Consider the following 20,069-nt stretch of genomic DNA (forward strand, 5'->3'; position numbering starts at 1 on the left):
GAAAATTAAAACTATCAAAATAAAAAACAAAAAAAATCCTAATTAATCCACTGAATATAAAAATTAAAATGTTATTGAAAAATGTGGTTATCAATGAAATATATGACATACAATTTTGGAATAAAGAAACTTTAGCTGTTCAAATATATATTTCTTGTGGTTAAGATATCTTTTAATAATAATGAGCAGATTGTCTTAGACTAGATGAGATGAACGAAATTAGCATGAGTTCAGTTTGAATTGTTATGAGTTAGTGCATATTACTGAAAAATTCCTGACTGATATAGAGGAAGGTAGGATTGAGTTAGTGTTAAACACAAGCTGAGTAAGTTTGGCTTGACGCAAACACACTATTTCCCTGATAAATGGACAGTTATATATGTGAAAGCAGAGGCTACGTTCTGCAGATGAGCCTTTAAAAAACATGGAAATATGCTTACAGTTGTCTCTCTCTTTTCTAGGAAAAAAAAAATATTAGTCATCACCATTTTGAGCATGGCCGTTGCCAGTACCGCTTGACTGGCCTTCGTGCCGGTGGCACGTAAAAGCACCCACTACACTCTGAGTGGTTGGCGTTAGGAAGGGCGTCCAGCTGTAGAAACTCTGCCAACTGGAAATATGCTGTGCGTGAGAAGACCCGGCAAGCCAAGTGAGACCTAAATCTAAGGCCTCAGCTAGTCCACTTATGCGTACCTTCCTTCATTGGACACTAAACTCCACTTACGAAGACCTGTTGAGGCAAGTGAAATCGAAATCGAGTTGAATTGGACACTAAACTCCACTTGCCATTCAACAAGGATTGGTAACATCCTTTATATTTCTCCACTTACAACTGTCATCAGACATACAAATGCTCTGCACACTTCATTGTCCACCAGTTCAAATAAAATCACAGTCAATCAAGAGAATGAAAAAGAGCTTTCTTTTGACAGCAAATTCTTCACCTGCTTTAACAGTCAAGCAGGTGCCACTTTCTTCATCAGCCAGATATGTTCGGTTTGGTATTGCCAATGCTTACAAAACACCTTTTTGTGTCCCAGAGGATTTCAATGAATTCAGTAGGAAGATTTTCAATAGATTCCACTGTTTGTGACACTCAGATAACAATTCAACACAAAAGATATCACCATGCTTCCTTAGGCCATGGTATCAACAACGATACTCGTAACTAGGCCAGAAACTGCATCACCATGCCATTTCACCATTGTGCACCTTTACTTCATGTTGATATTTTGAGACCACTTTCACCTTCACATGGACTTAATTATCTGCTCACTTGTCTCAACAAGTAAACCAGATGGCGTTATACTAGTCCACTCACCTACATTCCAATTGAGACAGCTGTCACAGTTGTGTACATTACGAGGTTTCTGGATACAGCATACAATCTAACATTACGACTGATAGGTGACAGCAGTTCAAGTTCAAGTCCGACTTATTTGTACAACTGACATGATTGCTACACACAATGGAACTTGTACTACTCTTACCATCCAGCTAACAGCATGGTGAAACATTTTCATTTTCATTATCAACTGAAGTCAGCACTGAAAACTTATGTAGATATCAGTGGGTAGCATGAATACCTTTCTCTTCTGTTACTGCACATAGACATCACAAAAAAAGCTGGAATGGGAGCAACACTGGCCCTACTTCTCTCATTACTGGAACAGAAGGTCAGTGCTGTCTTAAGGGACGGGCACACTGGGCAGTTGTCCAGACAGGCCTCATGGGTCTTGGGACCTAATTCTGATTTGTATATGCTGTGGCATGCTGTCAATAGATACATATTATTGGGCCCAATGCATTGATTTGCCTGGGGGGGATAAAACAGCCTTGTAGACATTGCATCTTCTTCACTGTTAGCTCTCTCTAATTTCACCAACTACCAATTATGTGATCACACATGACCAAAATGTTGACAGCAACTGAGCATGATATATGTTCTATGAGATCTTCCAAGCAAGATATGATATGTTTATTTGTGATGATCAATATAGTTTGTCACAGCTGTATTGCTTTAGCAACTATTTGAAAATGTAAATAAAATAGTTGTAAAGGGCTACTTTGCAGTCTTGTTTATCATGGAGCAAATGTATAATTCTCTCTCTCTCTTTCATCCATACATACATAAATTTATATAAGTATATACACATGCCAATGCATTTTCTTTATTGCCTTCCCTCCTGACTAAAAATTTAAAAAATAGGAAAATCTTGGGCAAGCATTCTTTACCCATCTAAATTACATGAAAAAAACCCATCAAAGCTGAAACTGGATTAGAAAAGCTTCAATACCTGATATACTACATTTCTTTAAAAGACCCAATATCAGGGACTCTGTCTTTCCACACACACACATAGATGTTATGCAAGCAATGTTTATGGAAGATGTCTAATTGTTCCATATGGGACCTATAAGAGTCCAAAGAGTAAGATAGTAGGGACTACAACTTGATACGCATCAATTTTTGTCCTCAGAGTTAGGGCTCTCTTGCAGTAACAGAGTGGGGAGTGGTGTGACCAGTTTGCCCTAGGCAGTGCTTTTATGGGTGTGGCAGTTTTGGCTTTTGCTTCTGATGTATATGACTGTCAAGTGACAAGAAAGACAGCAAGCTGAACAGCTACCATGAATATATTTTAAATCATGTTTATCCACATTTAAGTGATTTTCAGAATGATTAAGAACAAGCTGGATAAGTTTTACTCCCTTCTTTAGAGTTTGTCCTAGTGAACAACTTCCCTTTTCTTTAAGCTTATGAAAAGACCAATGAAATGTTCTGCAAGAAGTAAATCACATCAATCCTCTTTCTACTTAACCTAAAGCCACATTGAGTTTCAGGGGTAACTTTAGTCTACAAGAGGAGTTATCCGACTGATGAGGATAAGGCAAGCCAGGATTTTACTGACTATACAAAGAAGGGAAATGTGACAATGTCTGTTACAAATTATTTTGTTGCTTTGTTTTTGTAAAGATGTTTGATTGAAGAAACCTTAAAGTCATGGGGAACATATCTATTACTCCAAATCAGCAAAAGAGTTTATAATGCAATTTTCTACTACCATACTGATAGACTTCAGAAGGTAGTCTTAAATGTATGATTGCAATGTGAACTTCAGTTAGCTTAGGTATATAAGCAGGTTGTTGTGCTATTTGACTTTTGAGAACTGATGAAAGAATATTATCATCAATTTATGAGTTGGTACTCAAAACAGTATTTGTCAGGTCTCTTGTGAGTGCTACTGGTGATATCTAAACATTGTTGTATGGTTGGGTCATTGGCAACTAAATTGACAACCCCCACCAAGCTTAATTGGTAAGGAGGGGAATTTTAGACACGCTCCAAAATATATAGGTATGTATATAAGGACTGGACAAACCTTTTGATAATATATGTACAATTTAATAATAATAATCCTTTCTACTAAAGGCACAAGGCCTGAAGTTTTATGGGAAGGGACTAGTCCACTACATCAACTCCAGTGTTTCACTGATACTTAATTTATCGACCCTGAAAGGATGAAAGGCAAAGTTGATCTCAGTAGAATTTGAACTCAGAATGTAGTGACAGGTGGAATACTGCAAAACATTTCATCCAGTGTACTAACGATTCTGCCAGCTCATCACCTTTTTGCCATGAACCTCAATGATAATAATAATAATAACAACCACTATGACCACCACCGTCATCATCATCATCATCATTTAACTTCTGTTTTCCATGCTGACATAGGTCAGACAGTTTGACAGGAGCTGATTGGCTGGAGAGCTGCATCAGGCTCCAGTCCGTTATGGCTTGGGGATCCTACAAAACAAAATAATGCAACATTTCATCCAAGAAATGAGTGAAATGTGCTTAGTGTAGTTGTGTTTTTATAGAATATTATTAATTTACATGGATTCTACTGTTTTACTATATTAGTTCATTTGGTGGTCAACTAATCTATGAGTAAATTGTGGATTTAAAGAGTTACATAGAAACATTTCATTTTTCCCCCTCTAGAGCCAATGAAATTAAGGAATAGAAATATAATAGTAGATTCAAATAAATATACATAAGCTCCCTTCCAAAAATTGACTATATGAGTCAAAATATAAAAGGAATAAGAATTTGGACAACTGAAGGGTTCAACACATTGCAAGAGAACATTTAATTCTATATGGAATAGGATAGGCATCCAACCATAGAAAATCTATCTTGATAAACTCCAACCAATCCATGCAAACATGGAAAAGTGGACACTAGAACAATGATTAAGATGGTACCTTACTTTACCAAGCAGTTGGGATTAGGTACTGGATATTTCTGGGAATGTTGTCTGATGTAGACTTTTCAAGGTAGAAGATTTATCCTTTAAGCAACTTCTGGTTGACATGCAATCCTTATTTTATTTATTTATTCTTTTTTTTTCTATGTTCCCCTGCACTGCAAAGCACTTTGGGCAGCATGAAGTCTTCATACACAAACCCAGATGTTTGTGTTCAGGTAAATTGTGCTAAGTTAAAAGCTCTCAACTTTCAACATGAGTATTGGACTTTAGCAGGGGTGCGTATTGTCACTTTTCATAAACCAGATTGACAGGCACAGCTGTTGAGGAAGTAGCATCATAGTTAGTAAGTGTACTATTGGTTGGTTGATATTTGCAGACAATATAGTGCTACTTGGATCATCAGAAGCTAATCGCACACCACTGACTTTGTTTCCTTGTAATTTTCAGAAAAATAGATGTCTTTTAATGAAATGTTGTACACATACGATTCAGATGGTATAAATTTCGGAATTTAATATAGAAAAAAATAAATGGCAGGTGCGTACGCATATATAGTCACATACATCACGTCTCTACAAAACAAAACTTGGAATTCTGTAAAATATTAATGCCTCGAATATGTCTGTGCGCACGCATCACTTTCTCACATAAAATTCTTATGTAATTTAGTCACCTGGACGGTATTTATAAGAAATTTCATTACAAATACCCAATTTTCTGCAAGTTACGAGAAAAAAAGTCGGCGGGACACGACTGTGCAGGTATGTGTATAATTATTCATTTAAATAGAAATAAGAACACATATACACGGGGAATTTACAAGGATACCGCTACTATGCGTTTTCATTCTTTCTATATTACTATAAGTGACTTCTTTACATGCTAATAACATAATCCAAATCTGTCTAACCAAATCCTACCTTAAAAAAAATAATAATAAAGCATGAATTAAAAAATTAAAGATGGAATAGACATGGTTGAAGGCTTTTGATTAAAGACCCGCTCCATTAAGACTGACCTGTGGCTAACCAGTTATGGATTGAATGTAACCACTAATTAAAAAGCAATGCAAATTAAAATTAAACCAACGTAACAGAAAATGTACAATATCTTGGCAGTCGACAAAATGAAATGAAAGAACAACCAAGAAGTTGCTCTTTTATTGAAAGATTGCCACATATTTAATTTCCGAAATCTTTCCTATAAATAATCAAAACGTTGTTTACTTTTCGAAATGAGTGATTCCCAAAAAATAAAAAAAGGTATTATATACGGTTCTTAAACCAGAATTCCGCAAGTACAATAACTATTTCGAAGCTTTTACTTGTTCGCTTCAGCCATTCAGAGTAGCCAAGTGATTTTTATATATTCCGTTATTGATGGCTTGATTTTAAATTACGCCGCTTTAGTTAAAAGTTACCAACATTTAATACGCAAAATAAATTCCTTGGCATCCAAAACGAATGCTTATTTTTTTGCTATCTTATGTTCACCTTTTGATTCTTACATACCCATCAGTTCTTTTTCATATTTTAATAGAAGTATCGGTTAATGTTTATCTACTGAAAAAAAAAGCTGGTAGTATGGTATTATGAAAATATTTATGTAGGAACGCATGTGAATGAAATAACGATTTATTTATTCATTACAAAGGAACTGGAAATTTCACCCTTCGTTCGTTTCCCAGGTACTATTCAAGAAGATTGGCCCCCGGTGCGCGCTATCGAGTCGTGACTAGTCGATCCTACGACTACCTAGCGCGAGTGCGCGTCATACGCAAAACATGTATGAGGGGTTTTTTCTAAACAAAGTAAATAATTTATTTAAACAAAGCAAATAAATTATACACTACCTGTTTTTGGTAAAGAGTCCATTAAAAAGTCGGTCTTTCAAAATCTACTGTTGTTCAATGGTATCAGTACACGAGGGACATTATAAGTAATTATATTTTGCGTAACCCCTACCAAATTGGTGGACTTGGGCACATCGTAGAAATAGATGACTCTATGATGTGCAAGCGCAAATACAACGGAGGGTGGGATAGAGAGGATAAAAATAGGTTTTTACTCTTTGTACCTGACCGTTCTTCTGGAACTCTTCTACCACTTATTAAAAAAATTATCAAACAAGGGACGACTATATGTTCTGATTGTTGGGGATTACTGAAATAGATGTGACACCAAAATACACCCTGGAAGAACGTAAAACGACGTTTTAAGAGTAAGATGGGGAAGATTCAACAAAAAAAATATATTTCCTTTGTGCTTTATTTACTTTGTTTACATGTTTTGCGCATTCGTGCTAAATAATCGTTGTAGGATCAACTAGTCACGACTAGCTTGTGCGAGTGTGCGCACCGGGACCAATCTTCCCGCTTTTTCATCTTGACATCTCTAATCGCTCTATTATTAAAACAGCAAAATGCCAGGAAGACAAGTTGTAAAATTCGCAAAACTTACTCCAAATGCATTCGTCCCAACTCGAGGATCGCCGCAAGCTGCTGGATACGACCTTTACAGGTGATTTTACAATTACTATTACATCTTATGGTAGAGATGGACTATATGTAATCTAAACCTTCCCCCCCCCCTTATTATTTTTTTTTTTTACGGAATCCCACGTTTTAGGCTATGGAGATTCCGATTCTGAAAAAAAATTGTTTGAAAAATTTCAATTCCCCCCCCTCACCAAGCAGGTTATTTACATGCTAGAAATAACAGCCAAATCTGGTTAGGGTTAGGTTTACCCTAACTCAAAACCTAACCCTAACCCCGTTTGCCAAAGCGCATTTTTTCCTTCATATTTATTTACATATAGTCCATCTGGACCAATGCAAGATTTGGATTGTCCGCGTTTAGCTGTTATTTCTAGCATATCAAGTTTCGTGGTGGGGACTCCACATGTGATCCTTTTACTGTTTCAATATAAATGTAAGCCGTTCATTTTCACATCTAAGTTGCGAGAAGGCTATTCGTACGACCTGGACATGTAGAACACAATGTCAAAAATGAAAATCGCCAAAAAAAAAATTTTTTAGAGGGAATCGCATGACCGTTACATATAGAACACATTATCGAAAACGAAAATCGTCAAAATTAAAAAATAAAAAAGTTACAGCCATTTTCCCTCAGTGTCTAATTCCAATGTCCGGTAAAACCCTGTAGTTATGCCCCAATGTCCACCCACCGCCTTATTCTGATGTTCTATGTATACCTTGTGACTTTATATCTAGATTTCTAATTGTGACATTTACATTCCTCTTAAGAAGGCTTCCGTAAGTTTTAATAAATCTAAAAATAAGTGGATCATCCTTCGCTTCAGGGACGTGTATGAATGAAATGCAAAAAACTTGGTCTTGTCTACCAAATCCACTCGTAATGCTTTTGTTGGTCTATCGTAAAAGACAGTTGCTCAAGGTGCCACCCAGTGGTTGGGAAGTCACGCATGCTTTGTTTGAAAGACATGCTTATCTAAAAGTTTTTATAGATTCATTCCCACTGCGTGGCACCTTGAACAAGTGTCTGCTATAGTCTTGAGTCGATCAAAGCTTTATGAGTGGATTTGGTAAGCGGAAATTGTGTGGAAGCCCGTCGTATATGTATGTCTCCTACCACCACTTATCGGTGTTGGTTTGCTTACGTCTCCGCGACATAGCGGTGTGGCAAAAGAGGATAAAGTACTGGGGTCGATCTGTTCCACTAAATTCTTTAGGCGATGACCCAGCGTGGCCGCAGCCCAACGACTGAAACAATAGAAAATATTGGCAATCCTTCGATATAACTAGACAAAACATAAAAAACAGAACAGGCACACACACAGAGGTCACGAAGATATTCGAAGTGAATTGTCGAGTTATATCGAAGGATTGCCAAAATATTTACTGTTATTGTCAAGAAATATTTTCATTAATGAATGACACGGGCGGTAATACTTATATGGAAGAAGACCATTGAAGATAAACCACGAAAGTTTGCGCTGCTGATGGTTTCGTACCGCTGCTCAAAGCATACTTTCCCGCCATAATCCATCTTTTTAGCCCGAAGACAGAAGCCTCTAGGTAGTCGTCGAACATACTAAAAACAGCAGCTAAAACTATTTAAAGTTTGATTTGAGTTGATAATGGGCTAAGCTGCTATTTCTAGTATGTTAGGTAAACACTTACAGACAGCGGGAAAGTATTTTGATGAATGAATTGTGAGCGACAGTACGGTTACCTTGTTGGCGCCGAATTCTGTTTTGACTTAGAATTTCTGTAACCTAAATTTTCATATAAAGTATTTCAATTCACATATAAGTACTATCAGGTACTACTAAAGCAGCACGGTCCCGAACGCGCTAGCTAGTCGTGAGTGGTCGATCCTAACCCTAACCCGCGTGTGCAAATGAATACGTGTTTAGGGTTAGGATCGACCACTCACGACTAGCTAGCGCGTTCGGGACCGTGCTGCTTTAGTAGTCCCGTACTATCAAACGAAAATATTTCCAAAGTTTTGTGTTTTCACGCATTTTTTCTTATTTTTACAAATTGTATTCATCCACAAACGTAACGTATTCGACATTCATATCTTATGTTAGACATTGCTATACGATGTGGTTAGTTAGTAATCTTTCAGTTTCCAGGTTTTAATAAAATAGAAAAAAAGACATTTTCCTTCAGTTTCTGGATTTTTCTTTTCAGCGATTTTCGAGGTTTTCTCTGCATTCATTTTGTCAGCCAAGTAGCTACATATGACATATTCTGGCGTGCAGTTAGAATGTTGATTTTGTTCATTCAATTTTGTGTGTCGTTGAGTGAAAAACTTTTAGTCCAGTGTGTGGCGCAGTTATGATTTAATTATCTAATGCTCGCGCGGGAAAGTGATTGTGACTGGTCGTTTAGAACTTTAGTTTTACATTTTCGTGCCATTTTGCGAGCCTAGATGAAGGACAAGAAAGCATTATCAAGCACAGCAGCAACACTGTTCCGTAATCCACACAGCCTTGCACATTCTGGACTGGTTTGCAACTTCTCGATAGGAGTAATGACATACCCGACTCAACATTAACTCGATAGGTTGAAGGGTCCTCATGTGTCAAAACCGACTGGAGAATCAATCATATGAATATAAACTCTTAGAAATATGGACATTATTGCTTTATCCTTTTTACATAATTAGTATATTGACTCGTTATCTCTAAGAGAATATTAAAATATCTAAAATTCTGATTTAGTGGTTTTTACATCATTAGCAAATCGTCAAATTATCACATGGAAAGGAAACATTTTGTCTGTTTACTGCTGTCACAAGGGAGCTAACTCCGTTTACTTTGAAAACTTCTAAAATTTCAGGAGTTTTAGGATTTAAAAAGTTGATTGTAATATGGGGCGATGATATGCTTTTCACTGCTAGCAGTGTACAAGCAATGTGTTGTTGACTATTTTAGCTGGTTGTTGGAAAACTGTAAGTGAACGAAAATAAATACAAAGAAAAACTCTGCGTGGCAATTTATCGAAAATGGCTAAACGAAAAACAAGACAGTTGTTCGAAGTAGCAGTTGCTCGATTCAACAATTAGTCGAATTATTAACAGATTTTAGAAATATTAAAAAAGATTAAAGAGCGGAAATTACATTATGTTTTTTATTTTTTTAATTAAGTTGTATATAATGTGTGTGGTGTTGATAGTCTGAAAACCTGTGGTCTTTTGTCATAGCTTGTTCAAAGTCACAAGAAACTGAATCAATATTTAAAAAAAAGGTGTTATTAAGCTGATGAAAAAAAAATTATAAAAAGCGTTATAGTCTCACGTTATGAGCTACTGCGCATAGATAGTCGACTACATTGGTGTATTCTTGAAACGATTCAGTGAGTTTTTTAAGCTGCTTTGCAGAAATCCGACATTCTTTAGTATTTGTTTCGCACTCCATTCCGCTGAGTAATTTTTCTATATTAATCTCGTTCAGAGATTGTTCTCTCTTCAGCTCTTCTAAAAATTTCCAAAGTGTTGACCGATTCGCCGAAACTTGATGCAAAAACGCTCGGTGCCATACTTCAATAGCGTTATTTGTTTCTGGTAAATCCTGTTGCATTCTGTCAAAACAGGACCACATCTTTAAGTCAAATATGGGTGGACGGCGACCGTTGCGAATACATGGTCGTCCTAGCCACGTGTCTTCGAAATAGTCAACTACTGGAAGGGCCTCTGGGGGATATACTGCTCCATCTACTAGCGCTCCAAATGCTTCATACACTTTCTCTGTTGGAACAAAAGCTAGAGCTAAAAGCATGCGAATACTTAATGAAAAATGTGCATCTGTGTCATATTTCTCTTTTAGATCGAAGGCGCATACTTTTTTGTATAGGCAATGCCCCAAATGAAAAAAACTACCATAAAGATTAACGGAATCGAATTCTGTCCTGACGGCCTTTATCATTGTCGGTTCAAAGTCTGTAGTAATTGAATCAATGTTTGAAAATGGTACTAGTGTTTTTAGTGTCTTAACAAATTTAATGTACGTTTCTTCTTTCCTATTGGGTAACAATCCAAATATCAAAGGTAGGCAAAATCCATTTTTAAGGCCTTGAATTGTATAGAGTTGATCAAATATAACCGGCACTGTTTTAAAGGTGCCATCCATGAAGACATTTTGACATGAATCAAGAACAGACAGATTTTGTCGGGTCGAAAAAATCAACATTCTGTCATCACTTGGGCCCGAATCAAACAACAGGAAGTCGTCTCCCCTATTTGTTTTGGTATATTCGTCAGGAAAGGTTATGTCTTTTCTATGGTTGGGTACAGGCAACCCGCAAATTTCTCGTTGGCGCACTCGTCGAATTGTCCGTTTTATACTACTTAGCGGGGGTAGTGCGGGAACTGTTAGATTACTAATATCAGAAGCAGCATTTAAAATTACATATTGAGGTGAATCGCGAGTTTCTTTAGAGTCGTTCTTAATTTTTTCCATAAATCGGCGCACTTCAACATTAACTGGATTACCGGCATGGTTATGTTCCCCAGAAACTGAAATGACTTCATCCCCATCTGTCTTGGCACGACATTTACAATATTTTTTATAATTCTGACACTTCCAATATTTTTTATTTTTCAATTCCTTGTCTTTAACAAACAAATATCCATCTACTAACAACATAGGTTTTCCTTTTTCGCTTTGTACAAATTTAGCTTTTTTAGCTTTGGTAGGGCCCTCTGGAAACTCTTTACTACATTTGTCTCTTTGTTCTCGAGGTACTAGTTGAATAGTTCGTTTCATGTTACTTACTGAGGGTAGTACTGGAGTTGTAGCAAAGCTGTTATCTGAAGCTTTAGTTGAAACTACAACTACTTGCTGAGGTGAAGAGTCGCATGTTTCTTCAAGTTCAATCTTGACTTTTCCCGTAAGTTGGGGCGCTACGACATTAGCTGGAATAACTGTATGATTATATAAAGGTAGTACTGGAGTTGTAACAATGCTATTATCTGAAGCTGCATTTGAAATTACAAACTGGGGTGAGTTATATGTTCCTTCAGGTTCGGTTTTCACTGTTTCCGTAATTCGGCGCGCTTCGACCTTAGCTGGATTGGCAGTATGGTTATGCTCACGAGAAACAGAAATAATCTCACCACCAGCGGTTTTGGCACGACATTTACAGTGCTTATTGTAATTCTGGCACTTCCAATACCTTCTATTTCCAACTTCCTTCTCTTTGACGAACAAGTATCCATTGAATAACAACAAGGGGTTTCCTTTATCACTTCGTAAGAATTCCGCCATTTTTCAATATCATCGATCTCGGGACAAAGGGACGCAAATATGATGCATACGCACGCGCGCACATAAGCATTTAAAATTTTTAAAAAGATAGTATTAATAAAACCATTATAAACCTTTTAAAAATCAAAATTGTTTTAATATTTATAATTCGATTACTTATTGATTCGAATAACTGTTACTTCCATCAATTGTTTTTTCGTTCATTTGTTTTCGATAAATTATGTTTCGATCAATGGGTCTATATACTTAAAACTTAACAATTCGCTGCTGCATTTGGATGTCTGTTAATGCAGGTCCGAAGTGAATGAAATAAAACGGTGTGTTTACTCAAAAGTGATTTACTGAACTAGATAGGCATAAAGCAAATGCTGCCTTGAAAAAAAAGTATTAGCATATAATTTCTAGGAAATTAAATTGATATAGGAATGATAAAATCAATAATGATAATATATGCACACACGCTTTGCAGAAAGATGTGAAGACTACATCTAGTATGTACGATACATTTCTTCGCCCACTTCATTATGTCTATGAATGAATGAATGGCATTGCTTGTATGTGTGGGCTTCCATTTATATGTATACGTTTTGTATGAATGTGTGCGTATATATGTATAAATGATGATCGTATCTGTTCTTGTAGCAGTGTGTATACAGAAACTAAGTTTTTTTTTTTTTTCGTTTTTCGGGGAGTGAGGGACTTTCGTTTCGATAGGTGGCAACCAAAGCTTTAAGTGCGCGAGAAATTTAACTAATCAATGTGTGAAGTATTCTAAACAAACACCGAAATAATTTTCTTTTTTCTTTGTGTGGTTAGCGAGGGCGGGCGGGTTGACCGAACCCTTAGCGCGCACGTCGGACAAAATGCTTAGCGGCATTTCGCCTTTAACTCCCGGTCATGAAAACAAAAATTTGCGCAGACGAACGGGTGAGGAGAGGACTTTCGGAAAATTCACAAGATCCAATTTTTCCCTCATAACTTTCAGGAAAATGGATATATATTGATGAAATTTTATAGAAATACCGTTCAAATGGCATAGATTACGATTATAAAGAAATCTATAGGGGGGAAATGTTTTCCGAGGGGGTGGGGAGAGGACTGTTGGAGAATTCACGATCGGTTTTTTTCCATAACTTTCAGGATCCAGTTTAGCACCCGGTCACCAAAAAAAGTCTACTAGGTGTAAAAACCAGCCTGGGGGTGTTAACAAGTGTGTGGAAAACGAATATGAAAACAAAAAAATGACTGGGGGGGGGGGGGGCTTTCAGAAAATTCAGGAGATCCATTTTTGTCGTAACTTCGGGTAAAGTGGATATATATATATATATATATATATTGTGTTTTTTTTGTTTTGTTTTTTTTTACGGAATCACACGGGAGGATCCGGTTCTGAAAAAAATTTTTCCAAAAATCGTATTTTAAAAATTTCAATCTCTCTCCCCAACCCCTTCATTTTTCACTTTTTCTTTTTCTTTTCTCTTTTTTTCTCGAAATATGTAGAAAAATACGAAGATTACGGTTCTGAAAAAAAAATTGTTTGTAAAATTTTAATTTTTCAACAAGAAGGGGAAAAAATATATATATATATATATTCCCTCAGGCCTTCAAGCAGGCTATATCCAGGAGATATCCAGCCAAATCTTATAAAACTGCGATAACATAAATTTCCAGAATCGGATCATCCATAGACAAAAAAAAAAGTAATAAAGATATCCATTTTACCCCAGTTATTCAGAAGGGCTCTTAACCAGGTGAGGAAGATTAGCTATTTTAGAGGTTAGATTCTCTTCCCCCGCCACCACCTTCAATACTCAACAACAGGAAGGAGCTAATACTGACCACCAAGCCTGTGTTTGTTGTTGCTCAGCTTTTATAACCATGCATTCATCCTTGGCCGTTGCCAGTACCACCTGACTGGCCTTCGTGCTGGTGGCACGTAAAAGCACCCACTACACTCTCTGAGTGGTTGGTATTAGGAAGGGCATCCAGCTGTAGAAACTCTGCCAAATCAGATTGGAGCCTAGTGTAGCCATCTGGTTTCACCAGTCCTCAGTCAAATCGTCCAACCCATGCTAGCATGGAAAGCGGACGTTAAACGATGATGATGATGATGATGATGATGATGAAAGTTCTAATATGGTGCAATCTTTTATAGATAATAGCTAGTCACTATTTTACACTGCTCTCTCATTATAGTCAACAATGTCCACTGAAAGTGTCTTATTAAACAACTAATATCTGAAAGAAAGATACATAAAGTTAATGGCTTAAATTTTTTACAGTAGATCTTGCATCATAGAACTGACTGGGTGAGGTATATAAATAAAATTCCTCATAGCTACAATTATTTAAGCATTTTGGAATGAAAAACTATAAATTTTTTTATTCTTTGTTTTAGTGCATATGACTACTCAGTCCCTTCTAAAGGAAAATTGCTAGCCAAAACAGATCTCCAGATAGCTTTACCTGACGGCTGTTATGGAAGAGTGGGTAAGTTATAAACTAATTGTATTGACTTTGTTTCACTTGTAAAATATTACCTACTAGCAGAACCCATAAATATTTCACAGAATTAACAGTAAACTTATTGAGTTATTTCTGAAAACTCTATCCAAAAAACCTGAAAGCATAGCCTATGTTGTGTCTATCAAAAGATAGTCGCTTATCTGCTAATCAATGAAAAGTAAAGGAAATTGGAATACCATGATTACTTAATACACAGCACTCACTCTTTACCTTACTCTCTTTTTCTTTCTTTCTTTTTTTTTCATTCTGCGCCTTACCCTTCAACTAATCAGTGAAAGCGTTACAGACAGGCTAAGTAACGGAGAAAAAAAACTTAGTTCCAAAAAAAAAAAATTACACATTTTGCCCGCCACCACCTCTCTCCCTCATCTCTCCTCCCCTCCCCCTTCAACTGATCATGTGAAAGCGTTGCAGACAGGCTGAGTAATGGAGGAACAAGCAGAATTATAAGATGGAAGCAATTAAATGGTTATTTGAGCAAATGTCTAGATTCTAGATTTCCCCTCATTAGTGCAGCTCAACACAAATATTTTCAGACTGTTATGCTTGTTTTAAATTACATAAGCAAATAACTCCTTTGTATACTTGGACCTGTTTTTTAAAACTAGTTGTTCCATTTCTACTTCTTTGATTATTTCCTGGTAGTAGGAATCACATTGAGCTGTTATAATGAAATCGTTGACCAAGTTCTATTGAAACCAATTTTTAGATTGAAAATTAAAAATTGAAAATTTTGTTTTTAACTGTTGCTGGTGGTAATGGCTCAGTCATAGAATAATATGAATGTTTTTATTGATCACTCACCCAGATCAGAAGAGCTGGGGCTAGTTATTATCTACCTTGCTCTGCAACATAGCAAAATAAATATTAAGTTATGACAAGATAATGTGATCAGTATGAGGTGGCTTATTTTTATGTCAGTTTTGACCTAGTGAGTATTTTACCTGATGAACTGTATTTTTATTTTGTAGCTCCTCGTTCAGGACTGGCTTTGAAGCATTTCATTGATGTTGGAGGTAAGTGTTTCTTCTGTATTACCATCTTGATATCAAATCAAAGTTGGTACTTGGTTACACACATTGTATTGACCACAGTCTGCTGGCCATGTAAGCAAAATTGGGTTATCATCATCATCATCATCGTCGTTTAACGTCTGCTTTCCATGCTAGCATGGCTTGGACGATTTAACTCAGGACTGGTGAAACCAGATGGCTACACCAGGCTCCAATCTGATTTGGCAGAGTTTCTACAGCTGGATGCCCTTCTTAATGCCAACCACTCCGAGAGTGTAGTAGGTGCTTTTACGTGCCACCTGCACGAAGGCCAGTCAGGCGGGTACTGGCAACGGCCACGCTCAAAATGGTGTATTTTACGTGCCACTTGCACATGAGCCAGTTCGACGGCACTGGCAATGATCTCACTCGAATGTCTTTACACGTGCCATCTGGCACAAGTGCCAGGAAGGCTATGCTGGGCACAGGTGCCATTGACGGTTTCGCTTTCGCTTGCCCCAATAAGTCTTCGCAAGCCGAGTTTCGTTTCCAATGAAGGAGACAACGTTGACTGATAGCATAATATGATTTTCTTGTATGGAAGTCCATATTTACATTTGTGTGATGAAAAGAGGTGGGAGTATGCATTTCTGAAGTTAATCAAACATCATGTTGGTGCTTCAAAAAAGAATTACAGCTGTCTTTGTTTCTCCTTTCAGCTGGAGTTATTGATCAAGATTACAGAGGAAACGTTGGTGTTCTTCTTTTCAATTTTTCTGAGACTGATTTCAAAGGTAGGTTGTATTTCTTTTTTCCATGTGATGACTGAAGTAATGACAATAAAGAAAAATCATTTTATTATTTACTTTTCTTTATTTCCCAATATAACTAATCTTTCTGAAACTATTGAACTGGAGTTTTGTTTATTGGAACATTGAGCAGTGCCTGGTGGTCGTCAGTAGACCCTCCTGCTCTGGGAAGTGGAGGATCCCAGTATGCTTCACAACCACATGGTTTCAGGTTCAGTCCTAATATGTTGTACCTTGGACATGTATCTGCTATTATAACCCTGGGTTGACTGAGGTGTTAGTGGATTTGCTAGACAAACTGAAAGAGACTCATTGTGTGTCTTTGTGTCTATTCTTGACATTGCAAGGTAGTTGTATATGAGTTTTACTGTCATGCAAGCTGTGTCACGCATTTTCAATCTTCTTTGAAGACATGCCTGATCATGGGGGAAATACTACCTTGTATAAAAATGTGAGGGTTGGTGACAGGTCGGCTATCCAGCTGTTGAAACACTCCTCCAATAAGCTCCATCTGACCCTTGCAAGCTTGGAAAAGTAAACACTAAGATGATGGTATTTCTATAAAAAAAAGAAAAAAAGGTTGTGTATTTACGGTTTGTGTCAGTACTGGACTACCGGTGTCGTCACAGTTTCAGCATCCATGTGCAGTTGATTTTATATGGACCAAATACATTTTATTGTGTCACCAGCATAAGAAAGGTTGTCTGCTAGGACTGAAATAAGCCCAGCATATTGTAGTGCAAAGTGATGTATGCATGAGCTGAGAGAGAGAAAAATTATACAACTATATTCAGATTCACTGAGTATAAGAGGAATCAGATGTATGAGATGACATGAAATATGTAGTGAAACTACCTATCGCCATTACATACAATCTTCTCATTTAAATATAAACAAACGCGGGCGTAGCGGAGAACCCATCTCCTTGTCATCACGTGACTGATTAATATTTGAAGCGGCAACTTCTTCGAACCGTTCCCGCCAGAACGCAAACTGACCAATCACGACCCCTAATAAGGTCACGTGATAGAGTATTTTTCTGAAGCCTTCGGGAGCCGATAGTTTGTTGTAAATAGCTTTAACTCGGCGGCCAAATTTGTCTCGGTTCAGTTTCTCTTTGAGATCTGTTCCGTGTCCCACACGACAGCAGCGGCAGCCAGCGACCACTTCAACAGCTTCGTCCAGCCAACGATTACCACCGCCGTCGCCACATCAGCAACACGAGTCTACGACTACTAACCAGCATCATCGTCATGACCAACACGATTCTACGATTACTACTAACCAGCATCAATCTCCACCAGCGTCTACACGACTTTCTATGTACACCAAACTAAACCACCGCGGCACATCTCTCTTTTCGATTCTGTTAGGTGACTCAGCTTCACCACGATAAATAAACAGACAAGAGATCTCAGCCAGCGACGAACATCTGTATAACAAGAATCACGGCCCGGCATGGAAGCCACAACATCACAACTAGTGATCAGCCCTGCCACACTCACAGCCTCAACTACTTTCACATACAGACTCTTCCTATAAGTGTACTCAGAACTGGTATAAATACTCACGGTTACTGACTCTTTCTATCTGCTGTAATATCTCACATACACATACATGTATCACTCACATACACACTTTTCTTTGTACGACGGCCTGTCTTTGATTATGTTATTATATGTCGCATTCACACTCACACACAGACATACACCTTTAATGCCACAATAAATATTTCTGTTATCCATCTTATATGGTTGTGGTCTTTCATTACTGGTCATCTATGTTATCGTAGTATCACATATCATGTATATTATCTTTGATATATAATTTTGTGTTCGACCATGTGACACGTTTAAATAAAAGGAGTCCTCTGTTTTTCCATTCGTCACCATTTCTCCTTTTTGAGTTCGCACGGTCGTTCTTAGAAATACCAAGCAGAAAAGGACAAATAGTAATAGTAAGGAGTAGTCTCATGGACTTTCGTCTAAGAGTGTGGGGATAGGCTCTTCCTCCTCTGGAGGGAGTCTCACCAAGGACTGCCAACCTCTCTAATGTTGGTGTCACTGCCTATTCTGTAAAGCAATTGGCATTAGGGAAGACATCCAGCTGTAGAAACTAAACCAAATTATACATATGAACACTTAGTCTTTGGGAGTAGTAGTTCTTGGCAGGCGGCTACTTGGACTGTGATGTCTACTTGCCGTACTAACCTGGCAAGTAGACATAAAACGGTGATAACGCCTTGCTGTAGATGAGTTAAGCATTGATTAATTGTTGGTGTAGGACGTGGGATTGCAGACTTCACCCAAAGAAAGTGATTGACTCGGCCAATATGATTCATTGTTGATTCATCATTATCAGTTTAATGTTCACTTTTCCGTACTTGCAGGGGTCAAATAGGATTTTGTTTGAGGCAGATTTTCTATGGTTGGGTTGCCCTTATTGTTGCCAAACCTCACTTTGTAAGGTAATATTTCCCCATTCCCAGACATGTTTTCACAGAAGATTAGGAACAAAAGACACTAATGATAGTGGCATAACTCACACTGTCTCCTAGTTACATAAAAAATAAATTCTGTTATGCTGTGGTGTTAGACCAGTGTTTTACAACTGGTGCGCCATGAGACAAAGCTAAGTGTGTCACAGTGTAACCTGAATATAATTTTTTTCCGTATACTTTTAGTTATATTTTTAGTTCCGGTATGCCACCGGATTTTGAAAAGAATATAAATGTGCCGCAAGTGAAAAAAAAGGTTGCGGAGCACTGTGCTAGACCAATACCAGGAGTATATTGATCCAGCCTTTTAGTTTCTATGATAAGAAAAATCTTTTCTTAAGGTGTTAACATTGTTACATCTTACAATACTGACATGCTTTTGGATGAGTCATTATGACTGAAATCCATTCTTACACAATCACTGTCTTGCTAAATGAGTTGGAGAACAAGCAACGCATTCAAAATGTTTCATTTTCAGCTTTTTTTTTTTTTTTTTTTACAGTTGAATGCTTTTCCTAATACTAACCAGTGTTCTCAATGCATTTTATTGGGCCACTTGTATCAGAAGCTATCATCCCTCCTCACCCAACATTGTTTCTGCTTACTTACCACGTTACAGAGTGCCTTATATAACTGATGGGCAGACAGTGTCTTCAAATATAGTCAGTACAGTTGGGATTGCTGTTCACATGTGTTTCTCTGATTCTAACATGCTACTCTGGAAACAAGACCACAAAATTTAGCAGCTGCAAATCAATTACTTGTGTGAGACTAACTGACATGCCTTCAATATATCATAGGTGTATTATTTCTGAGTGAATTGTTTTTTTATGCTTTAGTAAAAGTAATTGTTTTATTTGATGTTTTGTACTTCAGTCAACAAAGGGGACCGTATTGCCCAGCTAGTGTTAGAGAGGATATTCATTGCAGATCTGGAAGAGTGTGTAGTAAGTTGGTTAACTGTTCTTTATTAAAATTTTCTTGCTCTATTATAGATTTTTTTTTTCTTTCAATATATTTTTGAGACTTGATGTAAATCTTGATTTTGATTGTTTCCTTTTCCTTCTATTTTACAGAATTTGGATGATACATTGCGTGGCGAGGGAGGTTTTGGATCAACTGGTGGAAACTAATAAAAGTGTTAAATTTTTGAACTTATTTTGTTTTTGTTTTTTTATGATAGTATCTCTAACATTCTGAATATTTATATTGTTGAAAC

The 20,069-nt window shown here is 37.2% G+C and overlaps 2 protein-coding genes across 4 annotated transcripts; one reads left to right on the forward strand and one right to left on the reverse strand.

Moving 5' to 3' along the window:
* The first annotated feature begins 4,232 nt into the window (after positions 1 to 4,232).
* On the forward strand, positions 4,233 to 20,004 carry LOC106868651 (deoxyuridine 5'-triphosphate nucleotidohydrolase). 3 transcript variants are annotated; one of them, XM_014914017.3, is made up of 7 exons: positions 4,233 to 5,032; positions 6,689 to 6,790; positions 14,425 to 14,516; positions 15,524 to 15,568; positions 16,264 to 16,338; positions 19,727 to 19,797; positions 19,927 to 20,004. In XM_014914017.3, the coding sequence occupies exons 2-7, from the start codon at positions 6,693 to 6,695 to the stop codon at positions 19,981 to 19,983; spliced, it is 438 nt and encodes a 145-aa protein (XP_014769503.1). In that variant the 5' UTR covers positions 4,233 to 5,032; positions 6,689 to 6,692; the 3' UTR covers positions 19,984 to 20,004. The 3 variants fall into 3 exon arrangements, with proteins under 3 accessions (XP_014769503.1, XP_014769502.1, XP_052830522.1); XM_014914016.3 differs by having other exon boundaries at positions 4,586 to 5,032; positions 6,590 to 6,790; XM_052974562.2 differs by lacking the exons at positions 4,233 to 5,032; positions 6,689 to 6,790 and adding an exon at positions 12,326 to 12,517.
* Positions 9,878 to 12,303, reverse strand: LOC106868647 (uncharacterized). The gene has a single exon (XM_014914014.3). The coding sequence runs from the start codon at positions 12,024 to 12,026 to the stop codon at positions 10,047 to 10,049; it is 1,980 nt and encodes a 659-aa protein (XP_014769500.1). The 5' UTR covers positions 12,027 to 12,303; the 3' UTR covers positions 9,878 to 10,046.
* Positions 20,005 to 20,069: the final 65 nt, after the last annotated feature.

This window comes from Octopus bimaculoides, chromosome 18 (assembly GCF_046866305.1).
Source record: "Octopus bimaculoides isolate indiv1 chromosome 18, ASM4686630v1, whole genome shotgun sequence".
Classification (NCBI taxonomy): Eukaryota; Metazoa; Mollusca; class Cephalopoda; order Octopoda; family Octopodidae; genus Octopus; species Octopus bimaculoides.